The 16,452-nt window shown below is 48.8% G+C and overlaps 1 protein-coding gene across 3 annotated transcripts in view; it reads left to right on the forward strand.

The window, feature by feature from the left end:
- The window catches only part of EDC3 (enhancer of mRNA decapping 3), a 54,962-nt gene extending 38,929 nt beyond the window's left edge, over nucleotides 1-16,033 (forward strand). For all 3 annotated transcript variants that reach the window (XM_069560172.1, XM_069560174.1, XM_069560175.1), the window contains 3 exons: nucleotides 5,345-5,498; nucleotides 10,805-11,022; nucleotides 13,589-16,033. In XM_069560172.1, coding sequence (XP_069416273.1) covers nucleotides 5,345-5,498; nucleotides 10,805-11,022; nucleotides 13,589-13,923 — 707 coding nt within the window. In that variant the 3' untranslated portion in view covers nucleotides 13,924-16,033. The remainder of the gene's footprint in view (nucleotides 1-5,344; nucleotides 5,499-10,804; nucleotides 11,023-13,588) is intronic.
- Nucleotides 16,034-16,452: the final 419 nt, after the last annotated feature.

Below are 16,452 nucleotides of genomic sequence, written 5' to 3' on the forward strand. Positions count from 1 at the left end.
GATTGAGGGTTTCACACTACCTGCAACTCCTGGCTTGAAATCCACATTTTACACTTGTGGTCAGGCTAACACAGTTTTGTGTTCTCTGGGATTTGCACACATATATTTTTTTCTTCCAGCTAGATTGTAAGACTAAGAATGTGGTTTGTTCTCGTATTCTTTCTATTTATTCTGTTTCCTGCCGTTCCCACCCTACCACTGGCTTGATGTATTATTACATTTGTAAACATTTGTTGATCATATTTGGATCTTTCTTTTTTCTCCCCACCTTTAAAACATTTTTTTATATATTTGTGGTTGTGCTGGATCTTGGTTGTGGCCATGTGGGATCTAGTTCCCTGATCAGGGATCAAACCTGGGCCCTCCTCATTGGGAGCATGGAGTCCCAGCCACACTGGACCACTAGGGAAGTCCCTCCCCAACTTTTTATATTGAAAAAAATTCAAAATTTCAGAAAAGTTACTAGAATAATATAATGAACAAATTTAGATTCACCAGTTAACATTTTGCTACATTTACTTTATAGAAATAAACACACACCCCTGAACAACTTGAGATTTAGTTGAACTCATTATATTTTGTTTTTTACATTTTACCCCTACTTATGTATGTATTCAACAAGATGTTGCTCTCTTCAGTCACACTACAAGTTTGCCCTCAGAAAATTTAAAATTAATACAGACGTATTATCTAATATATATTTCATATGCAAAGTTTTCCTGTTGTCCCAATTGCATCCTTTATAGTTGTATTTTTAATCAACCATTACGTGTTACATTTATTTGTCAGGTCTCTTTCATGTCCTTTAATCAGGACAGTTCCCACAACTTTTGTTGTCTTTTGTGATACTGACATTTGTGAAGAGTCTAGACCAGTTGATTTGTAGAATACCCCTTAGTTTTGATATATTGATTGTTTCCTTCCAATGTGTTTCGTGTTAAACATTTTCCCCAGAGTTTGGTGGCGCTCTGTCTCTTGCGGGGTATCACATGGTAAGAGGACACAGCATCAGTTTGTCCTTCCCTGAGGCAAGTTTGATCACTTGGTAAGGTGTTGTCCAACAGATTTCTTCTTTGTAAAGATACTTTCCCCTTTGTAATCAATGAGTCATCTTTGTCAGGAAGTCCTTTACCTCTTGAATCCAAAGCTTGTTCCACTAGAGCTTTAATCTGAAGGAATGAGGTCCAGTGAGGCTAGGAGGTTGGTCTTGTTGTTACTGGGGGAAGGAACAAGTGGGGAGTCAGAAACATCTTACCCACACTTGCCTTTGGTTACAGCTGGACTCTTATCCAGCTGCAGGATGGAATGCCCCGAGGCTGTTGTACAGGTTTCCTTCCCATCCGTTCGTGAATTCGGCACACACCTCTGTAGCCCCTCCACTAGGCACTGTGCTAGCACTGAAGGCGCGGTGGGAAAGGGGATATGGCAGTGAGCAAGGCAGACAGAGCTCCTGCCTGCGTGGCGCTTACAGTCTAGCAGAGTAGATAGTCCAGAGGAAGGCACAGGTTATTTACAAATGCATTAAGCACAATGAAGGAAGTAAGCAACACGCTGAGACTGAGGGGTATTTAAACTGAGACCTGAAGAAGGAGTCAGCCACGTGTGGTGTGGAGGAGCATTGGGAGAGAGAGGAGAGCGCCAGAAGAGGGGGAGCACGCGAGGGAGCGAGCTTCCTAAGCCCACACAGAACCTGGAGCACTCAGGACCCAGAAGGCAGCCAGATGCCTCGAGCCTCTAGGGTTGAGCTCCAAGGTAAAGGAGCTGTAGTATGCAGGGCCAGATCATGGGAGGCCTTGTGGACTCTTATAAAGAGTATTAGGAGTGTTTAGCTTTCTTGTAACAAATTCTTCTTTCACAGGTACACCTGACACCAAATTGCGTTTTATGGCAGCCTTAATATACGTCTACAGAGGCTGTCTGTACATTGTGTGTCTGAAGGTGTGAATTTACCAGTGGTTTTATACTCCAAAAAAGAACTCATGATATCACCACCCAGTTATGTGACCACCACAGGGTGGAATAAAAATTTATACTCCTAGAGAAGTCCCTGTGCCTGTAACTGAGCTCTGCTCCTCATTGATAAGACATGGGATACACACAGCCTTTCCAAGTACAAGGCCCTGCCAGTGTGAGGATTGAGTTTGGATTGGAGAGGACACTTTGCTGTGGGAGCCTTGTTACACAACAGAAGGGCTGGGAGGTTTGAAGGAGTGGGAGGGATGTACATGCAGAGGCTGTGGAGGAAGACTTGACATGCATGGCACTGGAAGGCTTCTGAGGGTGGGGAAGTACAGTGGAGGGTGTGAGGACATGTCCGCGTGTCCATAAGGGAGGGAAAGGCCCCAGGTGGTGTGTGCTGAAAGAAGCAGTGTGAAAGTGACAGAGACAGGAAGAAGGGGCAGCGTACATGATGCTGAGCCTCGGGGCTTCACGGCCTTGCCTCTATCTGTGGGGCGAGCTGTGCGGGGAGGAAGCGTCTTCTCTCCTGACCTGTACTGGGTGTCCTTAAGCCGTTTTCCTTGATACCCTAAGGTTAATTAGATCCTAAGAAGGGCTCTGCTTGTCACGGACTGGCTATAATTATCTCTCTCTTATTTCACCGACAGCTGTAAAGAACATATTAATATTGAGAAGCCCTACCCACTAATGTTATTGCCTTGGTTCCCAAACAATTAACATCCACCTTCCAACCCAAACATAACTGGGCTTGGCCCATGTTCAGGCTTCGGCACTGTTATTGTCTGCCCTTCACACGCTATGTTCTTGGTGTCCTTCCTTCGGAGTTTATTTTATTCCCTCTGCCTGTTTCTGATAAGCCAGGCTGCCTGTTGGACTTTGTGCATAAATGTTGAAAAGGAACATTTTGTGGTGCTGGCATGTTCCTTTTAGAGATACAGAGTAGAGTACGGTGAAGTCCTGGATGCCGTGACTGGTAGACTGAACAGAAAGGATTCCTGGCCAGATCCTTCCCTGGGCTACAAAATGTGCCAGTTCATCAGGGCCCCTTCCCCCTGGCACAAATCAGTGAGATATTATAGACACGGTTTCTGGCTGCAGTAGCCAGCCATCGAGAGTAGGGTAAGCTCTCTTCCCGCTGTACCATCAGTCTTGTACCTCTAAGAACTGTGAGGAGAAAGCAGAAAATGCTCAATCTGCCCCTGGAGAGCCCTCAAAACTGGAGAGGAGGCACCTGCATGTGTCACGCAAGACCTAGTTCCGGAAAGGAAGTTTGGTTAGTGGAGTGCCAGGCACAGGATGCACTGCCCTGGCCTGTTTCAGATTCACCAGAAAGGGAATAAGTAGGCAAAGAGCTGCACAGACTGAAGGGGAAGCTCGCCTTGCGTGACTCTGCAGGTGAAGAGGGTGTTTGAAGTAGGCAGGTGCGTGACTTGTCTGACAGGTTTAGGGTTGTTAGTGTCTTAGGATTCCTGAGAATTCATTCACCCTTTTCACACTGCTATCAGTGGTTCCCAATTAGTTCTGATAATATGTGCATGTCTGAAACCGACCATAATAAATGGCTGTTTAATCAGCTGTTGACATGCAATCAGGCTACAGCCTCCAGCATCAGCATCTGGGGTGTCAACGGCTCACATTTCAGAAGGGGCGAGGCGAGGCTCACTGCCTGTCATGTCTGCCCCCAGCAGGATTAGGACTCAGACAGGTGGAGGAGCTCAGTTAACCAACAGGGTAGTGTTCATTTTGACATGGAGATGGTTTTTATTATTACATTATTATTTTGCCTTTCCTTGAGAGAATACAGATGTGGGTACTGTAAGTTCAGTCTTTATGCTTGGGTTTCTGTTGTTAAAATGTATAGCCACAGCCTGATTCTCTGTGGTTTTAGGGATCTATGTAGGCAGGACTGGATAACTGATAGAACCTCAGGAAATTTCTCCTGAAATCATCAGTGAGGAAGAGAAATTTTTCTATACAGGGCTCTGGAACCAACAGGATGGTGATGAACTTTCTGATGAAAACTTCTGCCTTAGAGTTTTATACATTTGAGTACCTAATGAGATCTTGTCTCTTTTGGTAAATAAATACAGCTGAGATGACAGAACTGAGGTGGGGATCGAGGAGGGAAGAGGCTTATTTCCCTACTCTGAGGGGTTTACAGTCCAGTACAGATGAGGACACCGGATCTAAAAAGGCACCTGAGGGACTTCCGTGAGCATCCAGTGGTTAAGACTCCGCACATCCAATCCAGGGGCCCCAGAGTACATCCCTGGTCAAGGAACTAGATCCCACATGCCAGCAGCAGATCAATTTTTAAAGTGGTGTGGGGGGCATGTGATCCATCCAGACAAAACTAGATATATGCAAAATCCCTTGATAACTTGCTGATTGGAACCTGTATTTCTCGGTCTTCCAGGCAGAGAGTTTGCTCCCTTGGGGCCAGTCCAGTGGCTTTAACCTTTGTAAGGTGGCATTGGATATCAAGGCAAAAGATCACAATTTTTGACTTTGCTGTTTCTTTCCTCTCCTGGTTTTCTGGGCTCTGAAACAGCACCTTGCTCCTGGACATGTAAGGCTCTAGACTTCTTCGAGTGTACCAAGCTGCTGAAGACTTTGGCCTTGTGAAACCAAGTCTTTTTGAGGGTGTGCTTTCAGTGGCTGTGATTTTCCCTAACCTTTATAGAGTTGCAGTTCGTTTACAGTGAGTAGAAGATTTCTTCTGAGTAGCTTAAAGGAGACCATAGGTTACTTTCCATGTACTCTTTCTCTTTGGTAAGAGTTTTAGGTTGCAGTCACCCAAAGAGGGAGAAAACAACAAATTATTCGAGAAAGCAAGTTTCTAGTTGAATTTCTTTGGTCAAACAGAAGGGGTAAGTAGAGTAGAGTAGGAGGAGGAGGATGTGGGGAGCAGGTGGGATGAACAGGTCATCCTGCCTGAGAAGTGAATAGCGGGGACCAGAGGGTCAGGAGGGTTAGCTAGTGTCTGTTCCCCTCTAGGCAAGAATAAGGGGTCTGCTTATGAGGAAAACCTCACAGACGGGAGTGGCATTTCCCCTACTTTGAGAAAAGCATGTTTTAATGTGGTTGGCAGCCTTTTCTTGATAGTACCAGGTACATGTTGGTGGATTTGGCCTTCATGGTCTAAAGGTAAACTTAGAGGTTAAGTTCTCCCCAGCTCTGTGGTAGCCTGAACAGGTTGTTACGTAGTTCCATATCCACTGCTTGAGCTCTGGAGAGCTGCATAGCATGCCTTTGTCTTGGACTGTGCAGATGGGCTGAAGAGGGTCAGTCTTGAAGTCTTGGCTTTCATGGACAACTTCACTATTTGAAGAACTGATTTCCTGTAATCACTTTGCCTTTTTCCTCACGTCCTTTCAAACTGCAGACTCTGGCCTGGTTGTCCCAAGTATTTCCTACGAGCTGCATAAAAAGCTGTTGGCTGTGGCTGAGAAGCATGGCTTGACTCTGGAGCGGAGACTGGAGATGACAGGCGTGTGTGCCAGTCAGATGGCATTGACCCTGCTCGGAGGACCCAACAGGTAAATGCCCCCAGGTGGGTGGGGGCTGAGTGTGGGATGACGCTGCTCTGCCTCGGCACCACCATGGTGCCTCACACACGCAGGGGTTCTGCTGCTGCTCTTCTAACGTGAGTCTGTGTGAAGTCACTTTCCTGGACACTTCACAGCTTTTGTTTGCCATTCTCACCCTGTCCTGGGAGTCCTCATTATTCTTCCAATGCTTATGCATGCTCAGTCGTGTCTGACTGTTTGTGACCCCATGGACTGTAGCCCCCCCTCCGGCTCCTCTGTCCATGGGGATTCTCCAGGCAAAAATACTGGAGTGGGTTGCCATGCCCTCCTCCAGGGGATCTTCCCAACCCAGGGATTGAACTCGTGTCTCTTAATGTCTCCTGCATTGTTGGCAAGCAGTTTTTTTTTTTTTACCACTAGCACCACCTGGGAAGCCTCTTCTCCAACAAACCACTCTTTGATTCTTCCTTCCTGGTAGCAGTTGACTCTAAGACTCCTGCCAACTAGCAGAAGCTTGCCTTCTAAGAACCTCCAGAGACCCAGTTTTGGTACAGCTGAGTGATAGGGAACTGCTGAGGGTACTTCAGTAATGCTATAACATGATTAGTTTTGTGTTTTAAAAACTTTGGCTGAGTAGATTAGCAGAGACAAGATTGGTGGCCGTGAGACCAGTTAGAAAATTGTAACAGAAAACTGAGCCAGGGGCCAGGTGATGGTAATCCCAAGTAGGGAGGGCGGGGATCAGAGAAGTGGGTAGACTAGGGAGCTTTTTAAGGTAGAATCAAGAGGGCAGGGTATTGAGTGGATATGAAAGGTGATTGAAAATAAAGTGTCAGTGATCACTGAACTTAAAGCATCCTAGCCTGGATACTGGGCTAGACAGTGACAGCAGTCACTGTGATAAGGAACGTGGGAAGAGGAGCAGGCATGGAGGAGGTGGTAGGCTTTGTTTTGGATATGTTGAGTTTAGGACTGTGAGATATGCAGGTGGACTATTAGCAATCTGGATCTGAAGTTTAGAAAAAGGTCTGAGCAGAAGATAGAGATTGGAAGTCATCAGCTGGTACGTGGTATAAGAATAGGCAGGCTCCTTTAAGGAGAAGGTATGAAGGGAGGAAAGGGCCTGGGATGGAATTCTGGGAAACATCAGCATTAAAGCCTAGTTCAGAGATGAGCCTTCCAAAGTAGCTAAGAAAGTTGAAAGCCAGAGAGGTAAGAGAACCAAGAGGGCAAGGCTTAAGAACCAAAGAAATGGTGTGTGAGGAATAAAGGGATGGTTAGCAGTGCTGATGCTGAGCGAGCAAGCACATTTAAGGTTGACAGGTGTCTGCTGGGTTTGTCAGCGAAGAGGAGGACATTGCTAGTCTTGTGGGAGGGTTGTGGCTAAGGTGATCCACACTGACAGTGAGGTTTCCCCTCCTTGCTTCTCCACGCCTCTCCCTGTAGAGTTGTGTTCATCCACCTTGCCCCTTGACTCGGGCCTGCTTTCCCACCCGGATCTCTGGCCTGGCCTGTGCTGGGGAAGAGCCAGTGGAGACGCAAAGGAGGACATAGTGCAAGTTGCCCTCTGCAGTATAGCATGCTCTTGGGTCTGCTGACTGTTGAACCTCCTCCCAGAGCAGCCATAGGGGCAACCCTTGGAATAAGCTCTTCCTGAAAGTATTTGAGGCCATTAAGTGGCTTCCCAGAAATAGCAGTTTGAGGGCAGGACCTGAATGTCCTTCTCAAGTCCATTCCTCTTTGGTCAGCTTCTTGTGGTTGACTGTCCTTGTGCCTGTCTGTTCTCTCAGTGTTTGAGCTTTCAGAAGGGCTAACAGTACTGTTCTTTGCAACAGTTGCTGGCTTTCCTTTGAAGAAGATACCTCCATAATCACTTTCATGTTTGTTAATTGTTGCTCAGTGATGTCCGACTCTTTGCGACCCCATGGACTGCAGCACACCAGGCTTCCCTGTCCTTCACCAACTCCTGGAGCTTGCTCAAACTCATGTTCATTGAGTTGGTGATGCCATCCAACCATCTCGTCCTCTGTTGTCCCCTTCTCCTCCTGCCTTCAATCTTTCCCAGCATCTGTCCGTTCTAACGAGTTGGCTCTTTGCATCAGGTGGCCAAACTGTTGATTGGAACTTCAGCTTCAGCATCAGTCCTTCCAATGAATATTCAGGATTGATTTCCTTTAGGATTGACTGGTTTGATCTCCTTGCAGTCCAAGGGACTCTCAAAAGTCTTCTCCAATACCACAGTTCAAAAACACGAGTTCTCTGGCGCCTTCTTTATGGTCCAGCTCTCACATCCATACATGACTACTGGAAAAACCATAGCTGACTAGACAGACCTTTGTTGGCAAAGTAATGTCTCTGCTTTTTAATACACTGACTAGGTTTGTCATAGCTTTTGTTCCAAGGAGCAAGCATCTTTTAATTCCGTGGCTGCAGTCACCATCTGCAGTGATTTTGGAACCCAAGAGAATAAAGTCTCTCACTGTTTCCATTATTTCCCCATCTGTTTGCCATGAAGTGATGGGACCAGATGCCATGATCTTAGTTTTCTGAATATTGAGTTTTAAGTCAGCTTTTTCAGTCTCCTCTTTCACTTTCATCAAGAGGCTCTTTAGTTCCTCTTTGTTTTCTTTGCCATAAGGGTGGTGTCATCTGCATATGTGAGGTTATTGATATTTCTCCCAGCAGTCTTGATTCCAGCTTGTACTTCACCAACCCAGCATTTCGCATGATGTACCCTGCATATAAGTTAAATAAGCAGGGTGACAGTGTATAGCCTTGACGTACTCCTTTCCTAATTTGGAACCAGTCTGTTGTTCCATGTCCGGTTCTAACTTGCTATATATATCTGTGTCTCTTTTGCTGTCTTGCATACAGGGTCGTCACTGCCATCTTCCTAAATTCCATATATATGTGTTAGTATACTGTATTGGTGTTTTTCTTTCTGGCTTACTTCACTCTGTATAATCGGCTCCAGTTTCATCCATCTCATCAGAACTTATTCAAATGTATTCTTTTTAACAGCTGAGTAATACTCCATTGTGTATATGTACCACAGCTTTCTTATCCATTCATCTGCTGATAGACATCTAGGTTGTTTCCATGTCCTGGCTATTATAAACAGTGCTGCAATGAACATTGGGGTACATGTGTCTCTTTCAATTCTGGTTTCCTCGGTGTGTATGCCCAGCAGTGGGATTGCTGGGTCATAAGGTAGTTCTGTTTGCAATATTTTAAGGAATCTCCACACTGTTCTCCAAAGTGGCTATACTAGTTTGCATTCCCACCAACAGTGTAGGAGGGTTCCCTTTTCTCCACACCCTCTCCAGCATTTATTGCTTGCAGATTTTTGGATCACAGCCATTCTGACTGGTGTGAAGTGGTACCTCATTGTGGTTTTGATTTGCATTTCTCTAATAAAGAGTGATGTTGAGCATCTTTTCATGTGTTTGTTAGCTATCCGTATGTCTTCCTTGGAGAAATGTCTGTTTAGTTCTTTGGCCCATTTTTTGATTGGGTCGTTTATTTTTCTGGAATTGAGAGCGCAGCACTTTAACAGCATCATCTGTTAAGTGATGTTAAGTACCATGGTATGTTAAGTACCATGCGTGTTTTCACTGTGCCTTCCAATGGCATTTAATTTGCTCCCCACTGCCTCACCTCGAAGGTGAGTAGTAGACCGGGGTTAAAATGAGCGAGCCAGGGCTCAGGAGAGCAGAAGGACTTGGCCCACGTGACGCTGGCGGCTCGCGGTGAAGCTCGGTCTCCAGCGCCTGGACTCTGACCCCTGCCGGTGGGTCTGTGGGTGTCTGGTCTGCTTTGAGTTCTCAGATGGGGCATGCCTCTGTGAGAGGAAGAGTTCATTTAGGGAATAAACCCGGGCGAGTCAGATGAACTCTGCAGTTATCTGTGAGCAGGAAGGAGTACTCACCGTATATTTCCTTACGATGCAAACATGGTGGAGCAAAATGAATAACTTGGTGTATATGAAAGTACATCACCGAATTCCCCTGAATTTATTTGGAGAGTGAGGGTTTCCTCTTTGGCTTGACATCTGTCTTCCTCTCTTTGGGGAAAACCCATAAGTGACTGTCCCTGCTCCACCCCAAGCAGGGACCTAAGCCTCTTTCTGGCTGTTCATCTCCCCTGCCTTCCTGCCCAGGGGCAGACAGCACTGTCTGGGAGTTGGGCATAGCTCTAGGGCTGATTTTAACTCCCTTATTTATGGCTTCTCTGGACCAGAGGGGTCTCAGCCTTTCTTTTGGGGTGTGGGGGGGTGTCTCCTCTTTGAATGGCATAAGAAAGTGACTTCATCAGAAGTGAGTGTCCAAGGCAGCTCCCAGCCGGGGAGCCATTAGCCTTCTACGTTCTCTGTGACCAGAACTATAGTGATACCAGCATCAATTGAGCCCTTTCTGTGTCGGTTCCTATTCAGAGTGCTTTACATCCACTCATCCACCCAGCAGTCAATGAAATGTAGTAGCTCCAGCGTTGCCCTTATTAGCTTACTGGCAGCTCAGAGACGAGAACTTGGACTTGCAACTAATTGAGTATGATTTACAGCTACCCTCTTTGGTACTTGCTGTGAGTCTCTTAGGAACTGAGCCAGAGTAACCCTAGAAGGAGTGGGTCAGAGATTCGTAAGTGAGGGGCTCTCTGGGCAGGTGAAGTAGTTTGAGCAGAAGCAAGAAAGAGCCTTCAGGTGCCAGAGAGAGTGATGAGACCAGTCTTGCTGCAGCAGAGCAGGCACACTGGGGAAGAAGAGTCAAGAAGGCTGCAGAGGTGGGAAAACCTCTTTGCCGAGAAGTGTTTGATGTAATAGGTCCTACAGTGTATAGAGCAGAAAGTGTTCTTGGTTAGCAAGCAGTGTTCTGGCAGTGGTGTTTCACCGAACAAGGTCAAGTGAACTACCTAGTGCGTGTTAAGCCGCCTCAGTCATGTCTGACTCTTTGCGACTCTGTGGACTGTAGCCCGCCAGGCTCCTCTGTCCATGGGATTCTCCAGGCAAGAATACTGGAGTGGGTTGCCATACTCTCCTCCAGGGGATCTTCCCGACCTGGGGATCGAACCCAGGTCTCATGTCTCCTGAATTGGCAGGTGGGTTCTTTACCACTAGCGCCACCTAAGAGGACCCAAAGATGAAGTCTGGGACAGTGGGAAGGCCACCCTGTGAGCTTGGCCTATAGTGGACTTTGTCCATCCCCTCTAGAACCTTGGCCCTGAGAGCAGCTGGTGCCAGGGGGTGTCCAGTATACCAGTATAGGGGGCAAAGTTTTGGCAAGTCTCGGCTGATGATGCTTCTTTACCTTCTGTTCCAGGCTGAATCCCAAAAACGTTCACCAGAGGCCTACAGTGGCCCTGCTATGTGGGCCTCACGTGAAGGGGGCTCAGGGTATCAGTTGTGGAAGGCACCTAGCCAACCACGATGTCCAGGTCATCCTCTTTCTGCCCAACTTCGTGAAGATGCTGGAATCCATTACCAATGAGCTGTCTCTCTTCAGCAAGACCCAGGGCCAACAAGTGTCTAGCCTCAAAGGTGAGCCCTTGCACAGGGTTGGGGAGCCCTCAGTGCTTTCATGGTCTGGTGGCGCCGCCCAGTGGCGACAGGCGGAATAGCACCACAGGTGTAAAGAGCACTTTGCTCATGAGTAGTCTTAGAGTCTTAAGGAAATAAATACCTTTGGTGTCGACTTGCCTACTTCCCATCCCTTCACCTTCCTCCTCCTCCCACCACTCAGATGGAGAGGTGGGGATCCATTTACTCGTTTCACAGATAAGTACAGAATGGGCGCTGTTCCTGACACGGGATATGGCGATAGATTTTTTTTTCCCTTAATCCATGCTTTTGTGGACCTTACATTCTGGTTAGGACAAATGACAAGTGACATTTCTCTCAGGTCAGATGGTAGTAAGTGTTATGGAGACAAATAAAACAGGGAAGGGAGCTCGAGAATGTTGGAGGGCTGGGTGGAGGGAAGCGGTAGACTTAGACATTTCGGGGCCCATCATACAGGGCCTGTGGGTCTTTACGCAAGGCTTGAACTGTTAGTCTGAGTGAGATGGAGAGTCACTTTAGGAATAAGTAGCAGAAAGAATCCAGCTTGGGTTCCAGACGATCATTATGTCTGTTGTTTGAGCGCAGACTGTAGATGTACACAGAATTATTAAGGCTGTTGTAATAATTAGAATAAGAAGTGATGGTGGCTGAGACAGCATGAAAGTGATGAAAGGTGGTTAGTTTCTGAAGCAGTATTGAAGATAAGAGTTTATAGATTGGATGTAAAGGATAAGAGAAAGAGAAGGGTAAAGAATGACTCCAAGGTTCTTGACCTGAGTAACTGGAAGGATGGAGGTGCCATCACTGAGATGGGAAGAGCTGGGAGAGGTTTGGGGAAGAAGAGCAGAAGCTCAGTTGGAGATGCCCTTTGGATAGGCAGGTGGAAATGTTGATTGATGGAGATGAGTCTGGAGTTAAGAGAAGGGATCCAGTCTGGAGTTACAAGTGTGGGGAGGTGGTGTTTAAAGCTGTAATGAGCCTGGATAAGGTATCGTGTAGGAAGAGAGACTAGATAGGTTGTTAGAGTGAGTTCTTTGGATAGAAGTTTAAGGGACCAGCTAAGAGACAGGGAAAGAGTGGTCATTGAAGGAGAAGGAAAGCCTGGAGAGTCTGGTACCTGGAAGACAAGTAAAGAAAAGAGGGTGTGAGCAGCTGTGTCAGCAAGCCTTTCTAGGTTGTTCAGATGGAGATCGAGACTTCATCTGAAGTCTTCAGCCACCATCACTTCTCGATCCAGTTATTACAACAGCCTTAATAATTCTGTGTACGTCTACAGTCTGTGCTCAAACAACAGACGCAATGATCGTCTGGAACCCGAGCTGGATTATATCTTTCTGCTACTTATTCCTAAAGTGACTCTCCATCTCACTCAGACTCAAAGACTGGACTGCTGGATCCAGCAGTGTGGATGCCCCTAGTGATCTTGACAGGGGCAGTTTTAAGTGGTGCAGTGAAGCGTGGTCTGATTGGAGTGGGTTGAAATGAGAACAGGGGAGAAGTGGAGCAAGTAAATGTGGCCCAGAGAAAGGGCCTTGCCAGGGATCAGATGGCAAGATAGGGCCAGAACCTCAGTCTCTTACCTCGAAGGGAAGATGCCATTCCCACTCTCAAAAGCCTCAGGGCTCACAGGGACACCCCCATCCCCACCTGTGGTGGCCTGTTCTGAGACTCTAATTAAGGTATGTTAGTACTTAAGGCTGAGACCTGGGCAGGGGTTCTCATATGTGGATTCCCCCTCTTAAGAGCTGTAATATGATGCCCTTTTTCAGGCAGTTATTCTTCCTTAGCTGCCCACAAGGCTTCCTATCCCAGTTGCTCCAGGATGTTTACCCTTGAGTTTGGTCTGATTTCCGCTAGTCTCAGTTTAACCTCTTAGGCTGGTCAGGACTTACGTGCTTATTGAGCCATCTGTTCTTACACTGTGCCAGAGGCTTGGTGAGAGCAGAGAAGCCTTTTTAAACACCTGGGAGAAGTGAGAGATTCCTTCCCTGTTCTTAAGTTTGGGCTGCAAGAAGGACTCATTTTTATAATAGGGGACCAGCAAGGCCAGTGTGGGAGCAGGCCAGACTGGTATAGAGTGAGCACGCTCTTGCCTATTCACACTTCTTGGGCTAGATGGCAAATGGCAGTCAGCCCAATTCTCCTGGGCCCTGGTCACATCCTCCCCCTCAAGGCTGACTTGGTAATAGAGCCCACCTTCCCAGAGCTTATAATTTACTAGGAAGTTAGATGTGCAGAGGAGGCAGGCGCCTCATGTCCTGAGAAGCTCTGCTCACCCAGCACGACAGTGCTTCAGCCTGGGAGCTCCACGAGGACAGTGGTCCATTGGGCTGACATACCCTTGGTCTCTAGCACCCAGCCCAACCAGGTCTTGGAACTCCTGGAGCCTGAGTCCCAGCCCAACCTTGAAAAGCCTGGCCTCTGCAGAGGCATTGGAGTGGTGTCTGAATAAGACACTCTTGGTTGGGGTCACTGAGGTTCTTGTCCCAGCCTGGACTGCTCTCTGCTTTATAGGGGTTACAGATGGCACTCTTTCCACCTGCAGATCTGCCCACTAGCCCTGTGGACCTGGTGATCAACTGTCTGGATTGCCCCGAGAATGCCTTCCTGCGGGATCAGCCCTGGTACAAGGCAGCTGTGGCCTGGGCCAACCAGAACCGGGCACCAGTACTCAGCATAGACCCTCCTGTGCATGAAGGTGAACAGGGCATCGATGCCAAGTGGTCGCTGGCTCTGGGCCTGCCTCTGCCTCTGGGGGAGCATGCAGGCCGTGTCTATTTGTGTGACATCGGCATTCCCCAGCAGGTCTTCCAGGAGGTGGGCATCAACTACCACTCGCCCTTCGGCTGCAAGTTTGTCATCCCACTGCACTCTGCCTAGAAGGGCTCTGGGTGGGCTGGACCTCGTAGTCCCCTTCTGCTCCTGACACTGAACTTGACAGCGAACGCCTTAAGGATGTGAAGCTTCATGGACCTTGTTGTTGAATTTTTTCTCTTTTCATTTTGTTTCTTTGAAAGAGCAGATCATATTTAAAACTGACCTGTCATGTGCCCTGAGCCAGGGAAAGCTTCCCTGCTGGGGGCACGGGGTGAGTGGCAGGCTTAAGTGCACAGTGGCTCCAGGCATCTCTACACTCGGCCCCCTGCATGGTCAGGTGGGGCTTTGTTTACAGACATAGGCAGCTCACAGACCGTACATGTCAGGTTTACAGCCGCTGGGCCTGGGCCGACGCCTCACGGGGTGGGGCAGCCCTGTTCGGGGGGGGGGGGGGGGGGGTCTGTGCTTGCTCTGGTTCAGAGCTTGTGGCTTTGTCTCCCCTGCTTCCTCCACCCAAGCGGCCCTTCCTCTGATCGTGTAGAACTGGCTGCGCTGCCGCTGTCCGCTAGAGGGCAGACTTGCATTCTCGGTTCAGTTTGAGGGCTTTGAGGCCTTCCCCGAGCCCCACCGTTAAGATGATGGGGGCTTTGACCCTTTCTCCTGAGCTGATCAAGTTTTATGCTAGATTTTTTTTTTCCCCCCCAAGGGTCCTTCCTCCTTTCCACTCCATCACTCTGAGAGGCAGGGAAGGGGGAGCCAGGGTGGCGTCTGAATGGTATTACTGTATTGGGATTTTTTAACTGTTTTTCTGTTGTCTTCAGCACAGGTAGTATAAGCTTATGTTACTGTAGAACCACAGTGCCCATCTTGCCAGCAGTGCCCCCCAATCCCATACTCTCTAGCTGGGGACTGAGCCTTTGCCTAGTCTGGGGCCAGACCCCTCAGGGTGCAGCTTTAATGTTCAGTATTGGGGAGGCCCCTGGGGGAGCCTGGTGCTGAACCAGAAGAGGCTCCCTGGTGCTTCTGTCCTAAGCCACCACGCCCCCTCCTCTTTGCCTGCACCCAGACCCCTACTTTCCTGCCCCCTCTGCCCTTCCCCTGAAATGGTCCTTTGCAGCTGTGGGCGCATGTCCCTCCCACCCCCCCAGCTTTTAGCGTCTGGGCCTTGAACCCTTTGATTGTCCTCTCTAGATGTATAGGCTCAGGGCCAGCACCCTGTCTCACAGATGCCAAAATGAGGCTAGTTCTGGATGAGCTAGCTGGTGGGCCTCAGCCTTAGGAACACAGTGCTGCTCAGATCCTAAGGCACTGAGCCCCTATTCACAGTCCCTGGAAGTTGGCAGAACGGGAGCCATGTCCTGAAGTTCCCGAGAGGGGCCCTTGCAGAGGCTTGTGCTTTAAAGCCTTTTTCAGGGCTTCAGGCTTCCTTCTGCTCTATGCCCACCCAGTATGGTTAAGGGGTTGAGTGGAAGGGCTTGCCAAGGATCATGGACGCAGGGTAGGCCCTGGTACCCTGGGTTTCAGGATACTTACCACTTTCCTTATAGGAGCATAGCTGGGGCAGATTAGGCAGGGCAGAGAGGGCTGGTCCCTCCTTTCCTCCCAGCCTCCCTCAGAGAGTCTCCAGCAGTAGAGGGAGGCCAGTGACTGTGAATCCCGTGCTGTGTATCCTTCCTGAACCTCTGCTCACTCTCAGGGCCGAGAAGCTCCTGAATGAGGCCCTCTCTTCAGAGGTGGGGCCGTAGTTTGAGGAGCAATGCTGGGTTACAGGCATTTTAGTAAGCAACCACTCAACAGGCTCTGGCTGCCTGTTAATGCGGTGAGGTCTCCTCAATGGGTCCAGAGAAAAGCAAGCTAGAACCCTGGCCCAGAAGACTCTGCTTGCTCCAGTGAGTCATGGTGACCCTGTGGCTGATGGCCTTGTGTTGAGGGGCCACTGGGAGTTGGTGCCCAAGCCTCTATTTTCTCCCCAGGTGGCACTGGAGCCTCTTCCTGCCCTCAGCCTGGGCCTTCCCCAGTGGTGGTAAAGATGGCATGATTCCTCCATCTTCACCTCTTTTCAGAGGCATCCTACCCATAGTGCCCAGCTCCCACGGGGCCCGTCAGGTGGCCAAAACTCATGCAGCTCTTGGGGAACCAAAAACCAGCACTAAAATAAAGCTGACGACAGGAATCTTGTGTGCTGTGGTACATTGCTGTGTGGGCTGCAGTGCAGTGAGGCACTGGATCCCCAGCCCTGAGAACCTGCCTTGATCCTCACACTTGACCTCAACAAGCCAGTTATTGGGCATACACAGCCTGACGTCTCGGCCAGAGACAGGGCTGGAAGGAAAGGTAAAGCTGGTGGGCCAGTCCTGGCATGTTCTTTGGGGCTGAGAGGCACAGGGGCCAGCAGGGAAGCGGGTGCAGGACAGGCCCAGGTGCCTTTCCAGACTTGAGCAGGCCTACTGCTGCTCTCCTGGGCTCAGGGGGACACCCGAGCTGCTGGCTAGCCTTTCCGGGCCTGGCCCAGTTCACACGTAGCTCTCCACAAGTGGCACCGCTAAGAAAGACTTTATTAATAAGGTAGGGAGGGGAGAAGGCAAGGAGCCT

Source organism: Ovis canadensis, chromosome 18, assembly GCF_042477335.2.
Source record: "Ovis canadensis isolate MfBH-ARS-UI-01 breed Bighorn chromosome 18, ARS-UI_OviCan_v2, whole genome shotgun sequence".
Lineage (NCBI taxonomy): Eukaryota > Metazoa > Chordata > Mammalia > Artiodactyla > Bovidae > Ovis > Ovis canadensis.